Source organism: Leuciscus leuciscus (genome assembly GCF_965113295.1).
Source record: "Leuciscus leuciscus genome assembly, chromosome: 17".
Taxonomy (NCBI): Eukaryota; Metazoa; Chordata; class Actinopteri; order Cypriniformes; family Leuciscidae; genus Leuciscus; species Leuciscus leuciscus.
The window spans coordinates 28,396,410-28,415,382 of NC_138741.1; the positions used below are offsets into that span (position 1 = coordinate 28,396,410).

Genomic DNA, 18,973 nt, shown 5'->3' on the forward strand with positions numbered 1-18,973 from the left:
AGGGGTGTCTGAAACCATAGTGTACATTATTGAGTGCACTCATTCAATCCCACAATGCACCACATGTACGCTCAACGGCTGTCCGAATTCGCTCGCTCATTTCCATTCACTCCTTCAAGTGAACAGTATTAGTGGACTAACGTAGGGAATAGTGAATAGTGAATGAGGGTTTAGGGGGTGATTTCGGATTCAGCCCTTGTCTGGTCCTTGTTGGTAATTGTGTTCACCTGTTCCTCATGTGCTCTGCTCCCTTTATATTGTGCTCCTTTGCTTCATGTGTTTGCTGGTTTGTTGCGTTCATTGTGTTTCTTGTTAGACAGTGCAAGCTTTAGTTTTACTCCTGCCAGTTTTAGTTTTTATTTATTTTTGATAATTCTAGTTGTTCTTTGTTCCTGTGTTGTTGATGTGTTCCTAGTCCTAGTCTTTATTTTGTTCTAGTTCTCCCAGGTATTATTTTGTGTTATTTCTAGGGTTTGATATTGTTTCTAATTATTACTTTAATTTTTTTATCTAGGTCTCTGCAAAGTTGCAGTTTTTTGTTTTGTTTCTGCTGTTAGCAGTCATTTATTTCTAGAATTAATTTCTCCTCTTGTGGCAAATTTATTTAAAGAAATTCTATTTCTCTTATTTCTTTCTTTTCTTATTCCTGTTAATTCTCTTTTGAATTCTCTAGTCATAGTTTTGCCTTTTTTTTTATTTTTATTTTATTTTTTTATCTCATGTTGTCTTGTCTCTAGTCTTGTCTTGGTTCCTACCCTGCTTCTTGTGCCCTCCTTGTGACTCTCTTTGACCTGGCAGCCAGCTCTGGTGCTTCAGCAGTTACATCTCTCTGGTTCCTCAAGCTGTTGCCTTGTTGCTATCGTGTCTGGAGCTGTCTCTTCCCAGACCAGCCTGTTCTCCAGTTGTTTCTGCCCTGGCCTAATTGTTTGGACCTCCCATCTCACAAATCTTGTTCTGTGTCTTCTGTTAATAAATATCATTCCCCTGCTCATTCTGCATCTGGACCCTCCCTCTCTGAATCCTGACACCCAGTCTTGACTATTTGGTTACGTTCATTGAAAATTGGTAAACTAACTGGTTTAAAAAATTATATAACCTCACTGAACCAACCAAAATCTGAACCTTTTATACCAACAAAACTCATTTTGAGTGGTTAAATCAGGTAGAAATGGCAAGTTACCACTTTTTACAGTGTTCGGACACACTTTAGTTTGGAGAACACATATTCACTATTAATTATGATTTTTACCTCAGTAAACTTCTAATATACTGCTTGTTAAAAGGATAGTTCACCCCAAAAATGTGTCATTTTGTCAGTTGTTCCAAACCTGTAATAGTTTCTTTCTTCTGTTGAGCACAAAAGATATTTTAAAGAATCTTAGTAATTAAACAGTTGACCGTAGTCATTGACTGAAAAAAAAAAATCAGTAGCTATGCTTCCATCACCCTGTTTTTATGTGCATTTTGAAGTATTGCATCCGAAATGAGTGATGGAAACGGCAAGTTTCGGAAAAATTAGCTTGAGTTGGTTTTTGATTTGTGCGAAAAAGAGCTAATGCAAATAATGGGAGATGGATATTAGCTCGAACAACTTGATGAAAACACATTTGTTTTTGTGAACTTTGAAAATATTCACTTCCCATTTGGATGTAAACCCAGCTTATGGCTACCATCAACTGTCTGGTTACCAACATTCTCTATAATATCTTCTTTTGTGTTCAGCAGAAGAACTCATACAGGTTTGGAACAACATGAGGGTGAGTAAATGATGACACAATTTTCATTTTTGGGTGAACTATCCCTTTAATAGTTAGTAAGTGGTAAAGTTTAGGTATTGGGTAAGATTAAGGGATATAGAATAAGGTCATGCAGAATAAGACATTAATATGTGCTTTATAAGTACTAATAAACAGCCAATATGCTAGTAATATGCAGGCTAATAAGCAACTAGTAAATAGTGAGAATTGGTCTTCAAACTAAAGTGTTACCCAGTGTTCTTATGTATTCTCACATGCAGAAAGTTGAAGATGCTTTTGATGGAGTGCAGATGGCAAATAAGCCACTGGAGGTAAATGATGACATCTTCCTGTGTGAGCACAGCGACGGGGCTCTCCACACCTGCCAGGACCTTCTCTCTGGACACGGCAAGACGGCGTGCCCGGTGCACAGAGTCCTCAAATTCATTGCTTAAATGTGTGATCTGTTTCTACACAAAGCAATGGGGACAGGATTAATAGATTCCTTTTGCCACTGAATGCATGAAAATATTCTAAAATGCAGAATTTTAGATTACTTTATATTGAGGATATAGTTTCTCCAAGACAGTGGAATGGCGACAGAATCTCCTCCATCTCAGCATCAGCTGGTATTTGCACCGTGCCAGTTTATACGTTTGATCTGTGTAAAACTGTTAAGAAAGGAACCAATATTTTCAGAAATGCTTTTAATACAAGATTATAATTGTGTTAAGTCACATTTATTTATGACTTTATACAATACAGATTATTCCAAAGCAGCTTTACAGTGATAAACAGGAAAATAACAGATGCAAACTCAAATTCTGATGCAAAGCAGCTCTAAAAAAAGACAAGAGTTCAGTCAGTTCAGTGTTGAATCAGTTCATGTCATTAATCAGTTATGAAAGAAGCACAATAAAACAGCTCATAAGTGACCTGATGCAGCAGTAAGGGCAGAGCGTCAGGTGTGTGCTCTTGTGTCAGACAGCTCTCCATCTCTCTCTCGGCCACTTCTGCTTGTGACACAACAGGCTTCGTGGACGAAACCTGAAGTCACAGGTCATTTGCAACAACGACAACAAGGGATGTCAAATAAAAATATGCAGGAGATTAAAAATCTTATTAAGAACTCAAATAACTGTACAAACTCACTTGCAGAGATTTAAGGAGCACCTGCTGCCTCTCCATACGAAAGTAAGACACATCTTTTGGAATATGGACAGAGCTGAAAAAGTTGGCAAGAGTTACAGTTTGGTCTATTGGATAAAAAATATGAATGGTGAATCAAGTTCCATGGCATTTTTGAACGTGTGAATGAACATTAATGTTAAGCATTACATAATTCAATTAATAATGTTTGATAATGACTCATTAATGAAAGTTATAGGAGTTAAGGGTTCGCACAAATTTGAAGGTTTTGTCATTACTCGCCTTCAAGTTGTTCCAACCCTGTATGAGTTTCTTTCTTCTTCTGAACACAAAAGAAGACGGTTTGAAGAATGTCAACCAAACAATTGATAGTATGAAAGCTTGTTTCTGCCACGGAATAAAATAATTAAAAAGATAATTGCGACTTTTGATTTCACAATTGCGAGTAACAAAGTCGGAATTGCAAGTTATTATCACACAATGCTGGCTTTTTAAACTCGCAATTGCGAGTTTAGCCAGCTACGCAATTCTGAGGGGGGAATAGAATTGCATGAATTGAGATGTTACGTTAAACTCGCAATTGCGAGAAAAACAGTAAGAATTGTGAGATAAAAACTCACACCTTTTTTATTTCATTTTTATTCTGTGGCGGAAACAAGCTTATACCCCCACATTCGCCTATATGGAAGTCAGTGGGGTTCATCAACTGTTTGGTTTCCAACATCCTTTACAATATCTTTATTTGTGTTCAGCAGAAGAAAGAAACTCACAGGTTACATATGATGTGGGTGAGTTAATAGAGACACATTTTTCATTTTTGGGTGAACCCCATTTTCCTATAAGAACCCTATTTCAGCGGTCTTACCTGTATGGTTTTGAGGATATTTGATGTAACATCTCATTGTCCTCGATCTCTGTCCTCAGAGCCTGAATCTGAGCGGATAGTTCTTCTTGCAGCTGCTCAACCTTCACCGAGGAGCCGAGTCTATATGTCTGTGACATCTTCAATTCACAATCCCAGTTTGTGCTCAGAAACTCATGCAATCGTTCTGTTCTGTCCTTGCAGCTGGAAAGCTGACTGTATTAGTTGCATGTAGAACAGACTGATTCAATAGATAGAAAAAAAGCTTTAAAAGAATGCAAATGAAAAGAACTTTAGAAGACTGAGATACGTTCCAAACTTTTGCTCCAGTATTTGTGTCGGAGTGTTTGGCGCAACCCAGTTGTTATAGAAACAGACGCGCACTTCAAATGAATGGCGGTAAATCACAGCTACAAATCTGAACTCAAGCAAGGTTTGTTAAAACACACACACACACACGCGCGCACACACACGCACTTAATGAAAGGGCTCAGATTAGAATCCTTAAAAGAACAAACGAGTATTGTAGCCTACTATTATTAGATTTTTTTCCCCCATTAGAATTTCCATTAGCATTCCTTTGGGCACGTTCAGTAAATCTTAATACAAAACAATAGTATTGTGTTAAAATTAACTTGTGTGAATACAGTACTGTCATATTTGTACAGCAAATTTCATTGAAGGTATTATATGGTGAGTCTACATGTAGGCCTATATGTGGCTTTTAACCTGCAGATGGCGATGAAAACTCAGGCAAGTGACTCATTTGTATTGTGCTGACACAAGCAAAGAGGACAGACCTGTCAGCTCTATGAAGTCATGAACAGCATTTTTTTTATTTACTTGATTTCACATAAAATAGTCCTTATACTAATTGCAAGACCCCAAACAGCTTCTTGTTGACTGAGTTAGTCAAGCCGAGATATTTAAAGACAGGCAGACAGACAGACAGGCAGACAGACAGACAGACAGGCAGGCAGACAGACAGAGATACTTAAAGATAGATAGACAGACAGACAGACAGTCAGATATTTATAATATATATTGTCACTTTAAACCTATACAGCGAGAATAATTTCAATCAGTTGATTCTCAATGTATAATTTAATAAATCAGATCCACCTTCTCTGGATTTAAATAGCACAACATTCCAAGTTGACTTGGATACAGGAGCTCCGATTGGTCCGGGGCAAAAGCAGCCGGTAGCCAATGAGAGATCATCACCAAGGTGCCGTCCCACCAATGAGTGCACAAGGGCTAGGGCCACATTTTACAGCTATTGTCACTAGGGGGTTGTTTTCCTCCCTGCAGAGAGCAGTAAAACATTATGAATGATTTTCTTAACACAATCAATCCCACTGATTGTACAGCGAATATGAATGAGCGTGATTGCTACACGTGCGTGAATACACACTAATTAAAAAATAATCAAAGCAATCAAACAACAACAGGGGCTAAATTTCATACATTTTCAAAAGACACATCTCCCTGGTAACCATAGACAATCTGGATGCCCTTCATAGGGGGAAAAGCAAAAGCTAGAGAAATAAAAAGACTGACAAAGGTTTGAACCCTCTTGTTAAGTCTGGGTTGAAATGAAACTGTCCAGACACCAACAATCTCTTCTGTCATTCACAGACTTTGACACTTTGGGAGAGTGTTTAGAAGCCATGTTACAAAACCCAAAACCTTTTTGGGAAAATTATTTGTTATCGGAAAGCAAAACACTGTTCAGTGTAAATCAAACACCTCAGTCGCATCACGCTTACTGTAAAAGAACAGTGTTGGATACATCAGGCTCTGGAGGTTATTTTTAAAGTGATAAAACTGAGGCCTAACAGGAAGAAAATGGGGTGAGAAAACAGAGTCAATGTACATGATATTTGAGCAAAAATGAGTTTACGAAAACCAAAGATAACTTTATGGCCTTTGATAAACAAGTTTAAAAAGGGAATAGTTCACTTCAAAATGAAAATTCTGTCATCATTTACTCACCCTCAAGTTGTTTCAAACCTGTTTTAGTTGAGTTTCTTTCTTCTGCTGAACACAAAGGAAGATATTTTGAACAATGTCGGTATCCAAACAGTTGATGGACTCCTTTGATTTCCATAGTATTATTTTTTTCCTACTATGGAAGTCAATGAGGTCCATCAACTGTCTGGTTACGACATCTTGCTTTGTGTTCAGCAGGAGAAAGAAATTCAACTAAAACGTAAATGATGACAGAATTTTCATTATGAAGTGAACTATTCCTTTAAGCCAAATAGCCTAGAGCATTGGTTCCCAACAGGGGGGTCGCGGCCCACAAGGGGGCCTCAGCGAGCTCTGTGGGGGGTCGCGTCATATTTTGAAAAGTTTTGAGCAATTTGCATTAAATAAAAGTCCTTAACTTTTTTCTGTTCAAAATGTATATAATGAGCGAGTTCATCATGAATCCATTTTCCAAACCGTGTTTTTGTCTTATCCTGAATCACTATGGTACACCTATAATAAGTGATTACATTGGGACTATTTTTACGATCTTTGTTCGGATCGCTGCCGCTGCGGAGTAGTCCAGTACCTGCGTGACTCGTCATAGACACACACAGAGAGAGAAGTAGTTCCGGCTACAATGTTCTTCCGAAAGACGCATTATTCTGTTAATAAACGCAAGTTTATTATCGCTCGCTATAGCGCCACAAGCCTCAAAAATAAAGCCTCACATTGATAAAGCCTCAAAAATAACATGCAAGTATTAAGGCCCCAGACAGAAGTCATTTAGTAATAGCCTATATTCATTCTTTTTTTTACCTACACACAAGTGTGAATACTGATATTTTTGTTATTGCATTTAAAATAGGGAAAATTTATAGGCAACTCCTAGGCTTACATTTTTAAATTACAAAGGGCCTACTAATGTTTTTGTTATTGTATTTTCAATATTATAGGCTATTATTTGTGCATAAACATATCTGTTTATAGTAAACATACCGTTTGTTTGAAAACAACATATTTTGTCATCCTTGCTGCAAGCTTACAAGAGCGAAAATATCATTAAATGTGAAGGGGGGCCCTAAAATATTTTCTTGGGAAAAAGGGGGTCTCAGACAAAAAATGGTTGGGAACCACTGGCCTAGAGCATAGTTTGGACTTGTTCTTTTTCAAGTGTATTTTAGCTATATCTCCTGGAAAGTAAACAGGGTTTTCATTAACCCTCATATGGACTCCCATTTGATATTTCCTCATAAAAAAAAAAATCCATTAATCTCAGTGGCGTAAGATTTTGTGACTTTTGTTACATTATCTATCTAAACACACACACACACACACACACACACACACACACACACACACACACACACACACACACACACACACACACACACACACACACACACACGGCTTGATTTGGTTGTTCCAAACAGTTGAAAATGAATGGGAATGGCGAAATTGACATATTTTTCGTTTTTCAATCAAATCAATAAATCTAGAATAATCAGAAAATTTTCACACAGAAATTAAGGCCTGGTTCTAGAGCACAAATGCAGTGTGGAACAAACATGCTCACTCACAATCTCACACACACACTCTCGCTCTCTCTCTCACACACACGTGACAGCAACAGACAGCATTTGTATAGAATTTGGCAAACAAAATCAGCCACAAATGCAGAAAAAAAAAAATGCAGATACGAAGGGGTGAGACCTAACACACACACACACGCAACTCCTGTTCATTTCTGCTTAATGCTATTGGTTTTATTTACATATATTTTTTAATAATTTCTTAAATAATTTGTGAATAGAATCTGACTCTTTAAGCTTTTTTTTGTGGCATTTTAGTTATATTTCTGTAAATTTATATGGCATTATTGCAAGAACTGACACTTCAAACAATTCTAACCTTTCACAAAAATACTGACTTGTAATGTATTTTATAATGTTTTAATATATATTAGCTAAATATATTAAAAAAAGTTGTGATAGGAGCAGTTGGCTACATCCAGAAAAATAAATGGATCTCTATGACCCTCTGCTAGATATATATGGTCAAATCCAATCAGTTGACGGTAGCCATTGACTTCCATAATATTTTTTGTACTACTATGGATGTCAATGGCTAGGCTCCCGTCAACTGTTTGATTACCAACATTCTTCAAAATATCATATTTTGTGTTCAGCAGAAGAAAGAAATTCATACAGGTTTGGAATAACATGAGGGTGAGTACGTATGCCAAATAGACGTATGACGTGAGTATGACAAATTACATTTTTGGGTGAAATATCCCTTTAAGTTATGATCCACAGAAAACTGTGCCACTAAAATCAAATAAATGAGAGGATTGCCAACAAGAGCCCCTTGATCAGGATTCCACTGAAACCAGTAGCTGTGATTAAATTAATACATTCACTTGGAATAACAAAAATGTTACACAGATTAAATTGTACACACATTTTCAATAGACTGTGCGGCTTCAGAATTTTAGGGCACATTGCATGTTTTTCTGCAAATATCTAGTGATCAGATATGACATATTAAAATAAAGACTGGAGAAATATATTGTGTAATACAAGCTTTATTTACATGCACCTTGCCTTGCACTACCTTGTTTACATTATCCAAAATGGAAATACACAGGTAAAGTCAAGCAAACATTGAGTGGATGCTAACTAACGGCCAACTGTGGTGTGAGGTGCTACACACGCAGATTTCGTCTTCACAATTCATGTTAATTCCTTCGTAAAGATTACAATTCAAAATGAATACAAATTGTAGTAGTTATTTCGTGAAGTACGATGATCTTACCCAAAGAATATGAAAACCAAGAATTAAAAGCTTTTTGATGACGCTGAAACGGATTACACAAAGTGAAATTACAGTAAGTAAACAAAGGTAAACACAGCACAATCAACTTTTTATAGTCATCTTAAATTCTGTGACTCCAGCTGATTATAAAAAGCAGATTATAAAAAAGCATTGCTTATAAGAGGCTTATGAAAATTCTGGGTGTGAAACTGACCTTAACAAAAGGTACATTCGACTGTGATGTTAAAACAACATTAGGTTACAACTATTGAAAACGACTGCAAGTTGTCCCTGAATGGCACTACTATTTCATCAGACTGAATAGTTTATAGTAATAGCATTATTTTTCACCAGCCTCAAATTTGGTTGTCTGGCATGTTCAAGATCAACAGTGAAATACAGTACAACGTAGGTGCTTTCTTACATAGCTTATCCATATACTACAATGTGGCTGCCTTTCATTTTAAAACTGTTAGGATGCTTCAAACACACTGCCGTAACAACTGATGGACACGTTCTACTAGCACCAGCCATTGTGTAGAAATGTACACATAAATGCTAAGAAAGTAACATGCCAGCCATATGAACTGACCCAACACAATTTCACTTAGCACCAAATGCTCTTAGCTTAATTTTTTTCCTGCTACAAATACACAAACATCTAGTGGTCCTTAATCAGCGTTCCAAAATTTATAATTGTTAATATACCTTATGTTTAGAATAAATCCAATATTTATGTGTAAACACACGCACACATATTCAGTGTACAGCACATACACATATGCACCATGGGCCTCATTTATGAAATACAAGTACAACAGAGATCTATGATTTAGGCAACGTAAATGGTCGCATGCATGTATACAGACTGCACAGTATATGCACACATTATCACTAATCGAATTGAAAGTATCAATTAATGAACACAATTTTATTTCCCAAATGTCTAAATTGTTCAACTACTCAGATTTTATAAATAATTTATACAGCAATTACTTCATGAATGAGGCCCTGTGTGTGTGAGTGTATGAACACATACAAAAATACAAATATATAGCTCATAATCTATTCTAAAATGGTTGACATCGGAAGTGAAAGCGGTTTAGGGGTGATTGAGATGCTCGTGTTCAAGAACTCGAGCAGGATAAATGCACAGGTTTTGTTAGGAAATCCATGGGAAACACTGACAAACTAGTTTCATACAGCAGAACACTAAATACATAGCTTATCATCATATCATAGTTCACTTTTCCATAAAAGGAGTCAAGGATACATTATGCTCACTGGTTTCACAAAAACACAATAACTTCCCCTTTTCAGTTTTATGAAAAATAATCTGAGAATCAGACAGATTTTTCATGGCCATTTTTCGGACAACGAAAAACATTCTCAATAGTTCGTATTGTAAACAGGCCATTGTTGCAATTGTCCAGTAGAGGACACGTTTGGCAAAAGGCAAGTGTTTGTTTCAATGTGAGGACTGGAAATCTATTCATCTTGATTACGGTTACAATAAATTACAACAAACTAAGGGCACCTTCAGACTAGAGTACAGATTAGACTTGATTTCAATTGGGATAACGTATCGTTAGGGTTTGCCAAAGTGACGACAAAAAGTTGAGAATATTTTAACTTTCACTGCAATGCCAGTCGCAGGTACACTCTCAAATGCATTTGCAAGAGCTTTCTCTAGTGTGTAGGCACCCTCATACACAGTGGTGGATTCAGGGATTTTGTATTCTAGATGGACTAAGGGAAGTACTGACCTTCAAGTCTTCATATATAGACAACCTTTAGTTTACGATACTACACCTACCATATTCCAGCCGCAGAGTTCATTACCTAGTAACTGGCAATTAGATTAACCTGCAAGCTCTTCAAGGTTAAATTGGTTGAAACACTTTACAACGTCCATTAAACCAGCCTCAATCATGACAATACAAAACACAAAACTACAACACCAACTGGGAAAATCATTGACGTTAACTCAAACTGATTCCAATGGATGTCAAATAGCTTTTCTACAGCATAATGTACAGTTGCTTTACAGTGGACAGTTGGCTCAAATGCGGTGTTCAGTCCGTCCCTACATTCCTGGGCCTGGCCGGATCAACCTGGAACCCAGCTTTGGGAGGAGGTTCGTTTGGTTCTGGAGAAGCTCTCTGAAGTCAGGTTAGCATTCTGAGAGGAGATAAGATGGGAATCGAAGCTGAACTCCAGGCCATCGGCATCCATCAGATCGTTGCGAGTGATGGCGTCCATGTCGCAATCGAAACTCCCACTTAATGCCTCAAGATCCAATTCAGATGGGAATCGGTCCTGAGATGCCAATTGAACCGAAGAAACGCTGCCATTGAGACCTGCTAATAACGAATCAGAGGAGTTGAGCTGCATAGATGTGCTTCTGAAGGGAGACTGTTGGAGACGTTGCTTCATCAAGCTTTGGTACTCTGACTCGCTGCAGTTCATCCGCCATCCAGATGGCGACGCCTTCTTGAGCCCTGCTTGTCCCCCAGGCCCAGCCTGGTTGGACATCATGGGATCATTACGCAGCAACAGCGCACTGCGACGGGCATTCTGGGAGGAAAGGGAGGCACTGGCTTGTGACATAAGCGGGTCAGACTGGGTAAGAAGGACATCGCTGCGACTGTTGGACTCGGAGCTGAGCAAGTCCTGCAGACTCTGTTCGCTAAAGAGGGAACCGCAGGAGAACGTAGCCTGCTTGTTTTCCTGGATTGTTTGCATTGGAGACTGCCTCAGGGCGGTGACAGACGGAGGGCTGAACATGGAGTTAGTGCCATAGCTGCCAGTGGGAATTGCCAGACTGCTCCCAGAGCAGCTGAAGGTAAACACAGGGCTTCCCTGTAGGTTGGCCCCACTCTCATCTTGACCTGGAGACTGGGAAGCTGTCAAGCTGATGTTGTCTAGAAGGTCGTCCATTAGGTTATCGGAGAGGCCGTCGTTGAGGTTCATGGTTCCTGCAAGGTCAGCTAGACGGGGCAGTTCGGTCAGCCCGGTGGATGGAGACATACTACTAGGGCTGGAGTACAGCATGGGCGATAGGGGAGAGTCGTCGTCAGGAACTTCGTCCATCTCGAGGTTGGCCAGAATCGGAGAAAGGCGTCCGCTTAGGGTGCTGGCATTGGAATTAGTGCGAGAACGGAAATCTGTCCAAGCGTCGAGCTCGTCGCTACTGCGGGAGGTCGGGCTGCCGGTCCATTTGGACAGGCTGGAGGAACTCTCTGAGCTTCCGTCCTGAGTAGCCTGAAGAGCTGCCTTTTTCTTTGCGGCACGGCCGCGGGCGCTCTTGATGAGCTTATTACTGTTGTCCATGGAAACTGCACGTCTCCGTGGGGCTTTTCCCCCTTTTCCACCATCAGGATTGACCATCCACCATGAACTCTTTCCTGTTCCTTCATTTTGGACCCGGACAAAGCGACTGTGGAGTGACAGGTTATGTCGTATTGAGTTCTGTGAAAAGAGAAGAGTAGCTGGTGAGCTGTGCATCATAAGACATGCTTAAAACATACATATATACAGCTTACTTTAAATCCCTCAGCTTTATTCATTAACCAATTGGCCTTTAAAAAGCAGAATAATGGCCTAATGTTAGATAATGGCCAAATAATCTTGGAATCAATAGTGCATAATGCTGAGTAAGGAACAATGCCACTTTGACTTGATTGCTTTACTCAGAGACTGAAGAGTCATGTGACCCCTCAGACCAATAGAGTCCATGTGTTTTGTTAAAAAAAATGTAAAGCATAACTCAAATTACTTTCAACGAGTTTACACAAGTTAGTAAGTAAACAAATAAAATCAATTCAATCAATCAATCCTTATTTCCATGTTAATGCTGTTGTGTATATCGTGTCTGTTGAATTAACAACTAGGCATTTGTGGTTTCCATATGGTAATCAATGTGTGACAACACCAGTAATACCGGTATGGGTACAGGGGGAAGGACATAGGAGTTTTTCCCTCTTTTCCACCTCGATTTTAAATCGCTTATGAATGCCAGTGTGGCCATGCGCATTTTACTTACACTTTCAAATAAACGGCAATTTGGAGCGAAATTTGCTTGAATGGTGGGTTCATTATTATTCTAAATGAAAAACACAACAAAACAGTACAATGACAAACTCGCTTATATTAAAGGATTAGTTCACGTCAGAATAAAAAAAAAGTGTTTTTCACCCTACCCCACATTTTCCACCTACATAAGGTTACCACCTGACCTTTCCAACGTGATTACGTAATGCAGAGTAATGTAAAGTCGTGAACGTGCAAGACTAGCATTTGTGGTTAAAAAGTATGTATGTATGTATGTATGTATGTATGTATGTATGTATGCATGCATATGTATTTTTTATGTATGCATGCATGTATGCATGTATGTTTATGTATTTTTTTTTAAAGAAAATGATCCTTCGTTTCGCCAGATAAAACCCTTATTCCTCGGCTGGGACCCTGTAGAGCCCTTTGAAGCTGCATTAAAACTGCAATTTGGACCTTCAAACCGTGGTACCCCATTGAAGTCTACTTGAAGTCTGAGAAAAAAAACTGGAATGTTTTCCTCAAAAACCTTAATTTCTGTTCGACTAAAGAAATGTTTTCATTCTCAAGTGAAATAATCCTTTAAACTGAACTTTTACTAACAAAACTAGTAAGACGGCTTTATTAACAAAACGAATAAGCACAGCATTCACCATGCTGATAAATGAAATGTGACTCCTGCTGCTGATCTTTGCTGCGAGACTCGTTCGGTTCACACTAAATTGAGCAAATGCTTTTCTCCAACTGAACTAAATTATTTTTATGCTATAAAAAAATCATAACAATGGTGGGGGGTGTTGTTGGGCGGTGCCACGGTGGGCAAGTGATGTAACCAGTGTACGACTGAAAACCGTGTAACAATAATTCTCAATTGTAGTTCTCACTTTTAACAAAGAGACACCAGTCAAGAGAAAATACAGAAAACAGAAAAAGGGAGGTTGCCCATTTGAATTTCTCACACTTTTCAAATTGGTCTGGGCTGTGCGGTCAAGACCAGACTTCAAGTAAATCAACGCACTCTGTGCTGTCCATTGGGCTTTCGAGATAATTGGTCCGCGCTGTGCAGTTCAACTGCGTAACTTTGAGTGTTCGGCTTTTGACATTTCACATATGCATGTATGAGAAAACAGGCAATTTTGCAGGTACTCCAGTGCAATCACTAACAAAATGTAGTTACATTTCAGAGCTCTGAATAGACATTTACAAACCACCCTACACAAAGCCTGCTACTGTATGTAAAGCTGTGGATAATTTAACATTTGCTGACCAAGATTTTCTCAAGACAGTAATATGACATTATTCTAGTTCAAGCTACGCATCTAACAATGTATTTTTCCAGTGCAGAGAAAGCAGAGAGAGAATTCCTCAATCATGTACAAAGTTTAAGAGTGCAGCGCAGTGAAGCTGCATTAATGTGGACTGCAGCACAGAAGGTACAGCAATCCATAATGCAGCATCAGGAGATGTGATAAAACTCACAAGCGAGAAATGGGTTTCCTTTTTGATGAAGTCAAGCAGTCTGACAAAATGGTTCAGAATTTTGAACCAGAATTTACCAATGCTGTGCCTGATACATCTTGAAGAAAGCTGTTCTCTACTCAACATTGTCCCGTGAACATCACTTTACTGACCTTTGAACTTCTCAAAAGACTGAATGACACTACACTTCCATTAATGCCTTTGCTTCAAGCCTACTGGATTACTGGATTTAATCCGTGACAGAACTTTTTCCTATTCTAAGAACAACATGTATCCCAACACATTCGTAAAGTACGTAAGCAGTTCTCCTTTTTTGCTTTGTTAAGCTGGCTAACTGAATTGATTGGATTGAGAATCTAATCTAAGACACACGCATCAGATTGTTTGTTGACAATCATACATTGATTACAAAACAGATCATTACAAACTAGGCTTACAATGAGAACAGTATCTTCAATGATAAACTGAATCAGTGATCAAACCAGTTTTAATGTTTATTTTATCCATGTTAGCTTTTTCTGCAGTTGCAATCAAAAAGCATTTCACGCACATTCTAGGTTTATAATATTCTAATGTTCTTGAAAATTCTCATCTAAGGCTTCAAAAAGAAATCAAGATGAAGTAGTGTTGTTCTGACCTGCTTTGACTATAATGATGGACGGAAAGCATCTCCCGAAATGGCAAATTCAGCTACAGCTCTTCTCAATAATCTTAAGGTTAAGCAACTTGAATAAGGGCACAAGTGCAACGGACACAGCTCACCCCCATTGGGCACTAAATCTGGAAGTTCAGCATTAAGAGGCTTGATCATTAACCTGTAGGCCACCAGAACCCCATATTTCCCTGTGACTTTATGCAGCCAAAGAGTAAATCACACAAATAAAAAAAATATATAAAATTGCAGATATCATAATTCACCTCAAAAGAAGAAAATTTCATGCACAAACAAAAAATGAAGCCTATTTTTGCATTGTGACAAATGACAATTAACAATTTTTATCCTGATTACTGCAATGTGAGGAAAACACTCTCAAAATCAGAATAAGTTAAATTCAGTTGAGCAAATACCACCATGATGCATTACAATTGAACAAAAGCACTTCATAATTGAAATCTCTCACATTTTCAGCATTACACTGAAAAATGTGCTTAATATTGATATTTAACATTACTCAGCATTACGATAACATGAATTTGAGGGGAAACACACGAGATAAACAGATTTACCCGCTTATAAAATGCTCTTATAAGAGAGCCATTGCATTAAATAGAGTGTCAGAGACTGTAAATTTAGCAATGAAAAACATCTTTTTAAATTCTGTGGTACCGCTTTCTATTGAATTAAATCCACACAGGACCATGCAGAATAACTATAATGGATGAAAATAAGGGCTGAAATCATCTGAAAGCCATGATGCAGTCCCTTTTGAGCAAAGCACCACTCAGAACAGCACTGGAGCGCTGCCAGTTTACACACAATGCTGTATCTCAGAGTCAAACACCAAAGCTCTTCACACGTTGCTACACACTGACCTACATAGTTTCCAGTCAGCTGATTGCTTCTTATGCTGTACCCGAGAGCCAATAGAAAGTGGAGGTGGGGACCAAACAGCCAATGGAAACCCTGACACTGATGATATGCCTATGGTTTCTCTTTTTTCCTCATTCAGTGGCAGGCAGATGCAAACACTCTGCAGGATGGCTTTATCTGTTCCTAAAATCTGATTGGTAGGAAGAACGGACCTTTTTTCTTTTAAGTACCAAAATGTATGCTTTAGCAAATTGAAAGGATTTAAAAAAACATTCAGTTTTGCTGACTAACTTACATGTTACTATGGACTACAGAATGACAGAATTGGTTTCAGTGAAATTTCAAATGAAACAACTTTGACTCAAGACTGATTCAAATAATGATGCATATTATAGGCCAATGAAAATCATATAAAAAACAACAAGCATTTACAATGCATTTGGCATAGCTTGTTTGTGAAGCTGCCGAATCATCTTTCTAAAATGTAATATCTGCACAACAGCAGTTCACCAGCCTTACATCTGCGGGATTGCACAGGGATTTCCTGAGGTTTTTCTCTAATTCAAATGCAGCTAGCTATACCAAGAGCACTCATTAGACTTGATTCCATGTTTTTCCAGGCCAAGCTAATCCCTGAAATCAAACATTGACAAGAGAAGAGAGCGTTGCAAATGCCAACGCTAAAAAAAAAAAAAAAAAGAGAGATAATATACAATCAATTCATGGAAGTGCGATCATATTGATGATACAATAAATGATTATTGGTAATATTATAGATATTGGCTATATGACTACTATGTTTGTTATCAAGCTTCAATACTTGGAAATGATAAGGCAAGAGGCCATTTAGAAGGTCCTGTTTATCAGTGGCACCTTTCTCAATGTATCTGCTGTTACGCCCTTTGGCATGAAGGCAGCATCACTTAATCAGCAAACCACACATGACATGACTAGTAGTCCACATTTCCAGCATCTGTGCCATTTTACCACCCTGTAAAAATACAAGCATCGTTTTTATAAGGCCATGAAGCACTGTTACAAAAGTCTGCCTGCTACAAATACATTACAAACATAAACACTCCTGATAAGCAAGTCAAGGTTAAAAGCCAAGCCGTCTCTTTGACCTGACGTACCTTCCATCCCGCAGAGCTGTTGCTGTCACCTTTGTCCTTGAAATATGGCACATTCCGGACCATCCAATCATAAATCTGGGCCAATGTCAGCCTCTTCTCAGGCGTGCTCTCGATGGCTTGAGTGATGAGGTCTGCGTAGGAATAGTTTCCCCAGGCGTTCCTGCGGGCAGAGGATTTTCTGGGCTGCTGAGGAATCAGACCGTTGATGCCGGAGTCGCTGCAGGCGGAGGGCAGAGCATGCTGGGAAGAAACAGGAGAGCCATAGGTGCCTTTATCACGGAGAGCAGCATTGGTTTCTATGGCAAGAGCAGAAGAACTCTCATTTCCTTCTGTGACACTGACGGGCTTTGATGCGCCTGTAATGTCACCAGATGCACAAGCATCATCAGTGCCATTTTCATCCACCTCTTCCTCGGGAATGATCCCCACGTCTCCTGGTTCTGCTTTGCCAGCATTGGACTCCGGTCTGGGCAGAGGCCAGGTGCAAGACCTGGGCCTTTTTTGGGGCTCGAAATCAGGGTCTATGTCGACGTCCACGTCCACAGCCGAGGGCTTATCTATCTCATCTGCCATATTTTCTCGACTCCTTCAGATGAATGATATAAATGGACGGCTTTTCTGAACACAACGGCAGCCGTGCCCTCGTGCATGCCATTAATGGATCACTTCTAGAGTCCACATTTCAATGCGGGACACTTCGAGAATCGAATTTATGTTATGAGATGTTTAGGAATATTTACAAATGCGTTCAAGTGCATTATGTCCGCTTACAACATATAGACGGATTCGTATGAGAATCTCGCTCGATTTGGTTAGTTTTAAGAGTCCGTAGGACAACAAATAAACCAGCGAAAATGCTCGTTTAATAAAGCTTCCGCGGTTCAAAAAGCATAAAGACTGTAACAGAGCGGACGCTCGAATTTGTTACATTGTTGCATGACGTCGCACTGCGAACGTGTTACATTGTAACATTACATCATGATGTAAAAGATACTTCGTTTCAGAACGCAGCTGCCGTCTTAAAAAAAAATTATCTTTGATTTAAAGCGATCAGAAAGACTGTACGTTCGCGAAAGTATCCTCAAATGATCAAGCCATACCTCCACATCCGTCCCTCCGCAAATCAACACGAATAAGTCCTACCGAACACGCCGCTTTTCCCTATAAACCTCCATGATCCCTGTTCCATGTCGGAGCAGGACGTTGCGTCCCGCAACCCGGGCGATCCAGCACTACCAAAGCCCCTAATGCGCTGCTGCTCCGCTGCAAACTAAAGAAAAGAACAGTAACACACAGATCATGCGCCCCCTGGACCCAGGCAGAGGAACTGCTTCTTAAAGGGCCGGAGAGCAGAGCTGAAGCTCACAATCCACTGCCACGCACGTCATCTGCACATTACACAGATATGCCATCACAAGAGCTCTTATTTCATACACTCTCTCCAATAAATGGCTTCTAGACAGGCTAAGAGCATTGCAATAGAATGCTAACCCTAAATGTGTTCATCCTCTGAAGAAAATGCCACTGGGTGAATCTCAAAACCTGCCACAAAAGCAGAGAATCTCATATTTTTATACCAAAAGAAAAGAAAAAACAAATTACATTGTGCATTTAAAATGAAACCTGTTTTATGGCCATTAAGAGCATGCATATTATATATATATATATATATATATATATATATATTATATTATATATATATATATATATATATATATATATATACATATATATAAAACAAAATACATTTATATTTAAAAATTAACATTTATATTTAAAAATAAAATACATGTGTGTGTGTATGTGTGTGTTTAATTAAAATAAGCATATTACAGCAGATGAAATGAAAGGTAAATCTTAGATCATCTTAGAATTTTCTTTAGTCTATCTCACATAAATTTACATGATATAAAACATATAAACACATGCTGCGACCTACATCTACTGACTAGCCAATTAAAATGCAACATGAAATGGCACATTGATCAGCATGGCATGGAACTAAAACTTAAAACTACTTACCTCAAGCTCCATTTGCAAAATTGTCAAGCCAAGTCGGCCTCTTTTCCCTAGTCCATATTCTCTTTTTGCTTCCTCCTCTTTTTCAGCACACATAAAAACCACAATTGCCAAAGTGCGATTCATCTTGCTCTATTTGTTTACCACTAGTGCATGCTGATGATGTTTTATTCTTCTATACTAACTTGACTTCCATAGGTCACATAATATATCGTACAGTCTA

The 18,973-nt window shown here is 38.7% G+C and overlaps 2 protein-coding genes across 2 annotated transcripts in view; both read right to left on the reverse strand.

The window, feature by feature from the left end:
* LOC309479087 (uncharacterized protein) overlaps positions 1-4,144 on the reverse strand; it is a 40,150-nt gene extending 36,006 nt beyond the window's left edge. The window contains exons 1-5 of the mRNA XM_082142938.1: positions 3,751-4,144; positions 2,889-2,961; positions 2,673-2,783; positions 2,294-2,407; positions 2,012-2,206 (exon numbers count right to left, since the gene is read on the reverse strand). Coding sequence (XP_081999064.1) covers positions 2,012-2,206; positions 2,294-2,407; positions 2,673-2,783; positions 2,889-2,961; positions 3,751-3,887 — 630 coding nt within the window. The 5' untranslated portion in view covers positions 3,888-4,144. The remainder of the gene's footprint in view (positions 1-2,011; positions 2,207-2,293; positions 2,408-2,672; positions 2,784-2,888; positions 2,962-3,750) is intronic.
* A 4,142-nt stretch (positions 4,145-8,286) lies between these two features.
* Positions 8,287-18,316, reverse strand: foxo3a (forkhead box O3A). Its single transcript, XM_082142652.1, has 2 exons — positions 16,732-18,316; positions 8,287-12,003 (listed from the first exon to the last, which is right to left on the reverse strand). The coding sequence occupies exons 1-2, from the start codon at positions 17,302-17,304 to the stop codon at positions 10,642-10,644; spliced, it is 1,935 nt and encodes a 644-aa protein (XP_081998778.1). The 5' UTR covers positions 17,305-18,316; the 3' UTR covers positions 8,287-10,641.
* Positions 18,317-18,973: the final 657 nt, after the last annotated feature.

Excerpts from the sequence above, each read along its gene's own strand:
- foxo3a (XM_082142652.1), bottom strand. The coding sequence starts at position 17,304 with ATGGCAGATGAGATAGATAAGCCCTCGGCTGTGGACGTGGACGTCGAC. Across the intron at positions 12,004-16,731 it reads ACAGCTCTGCGGGATGGAAG|AACTCAATACGACATAACCT; the intron begins GTACGTCAGGTC and ends CTCTTTTCACAG.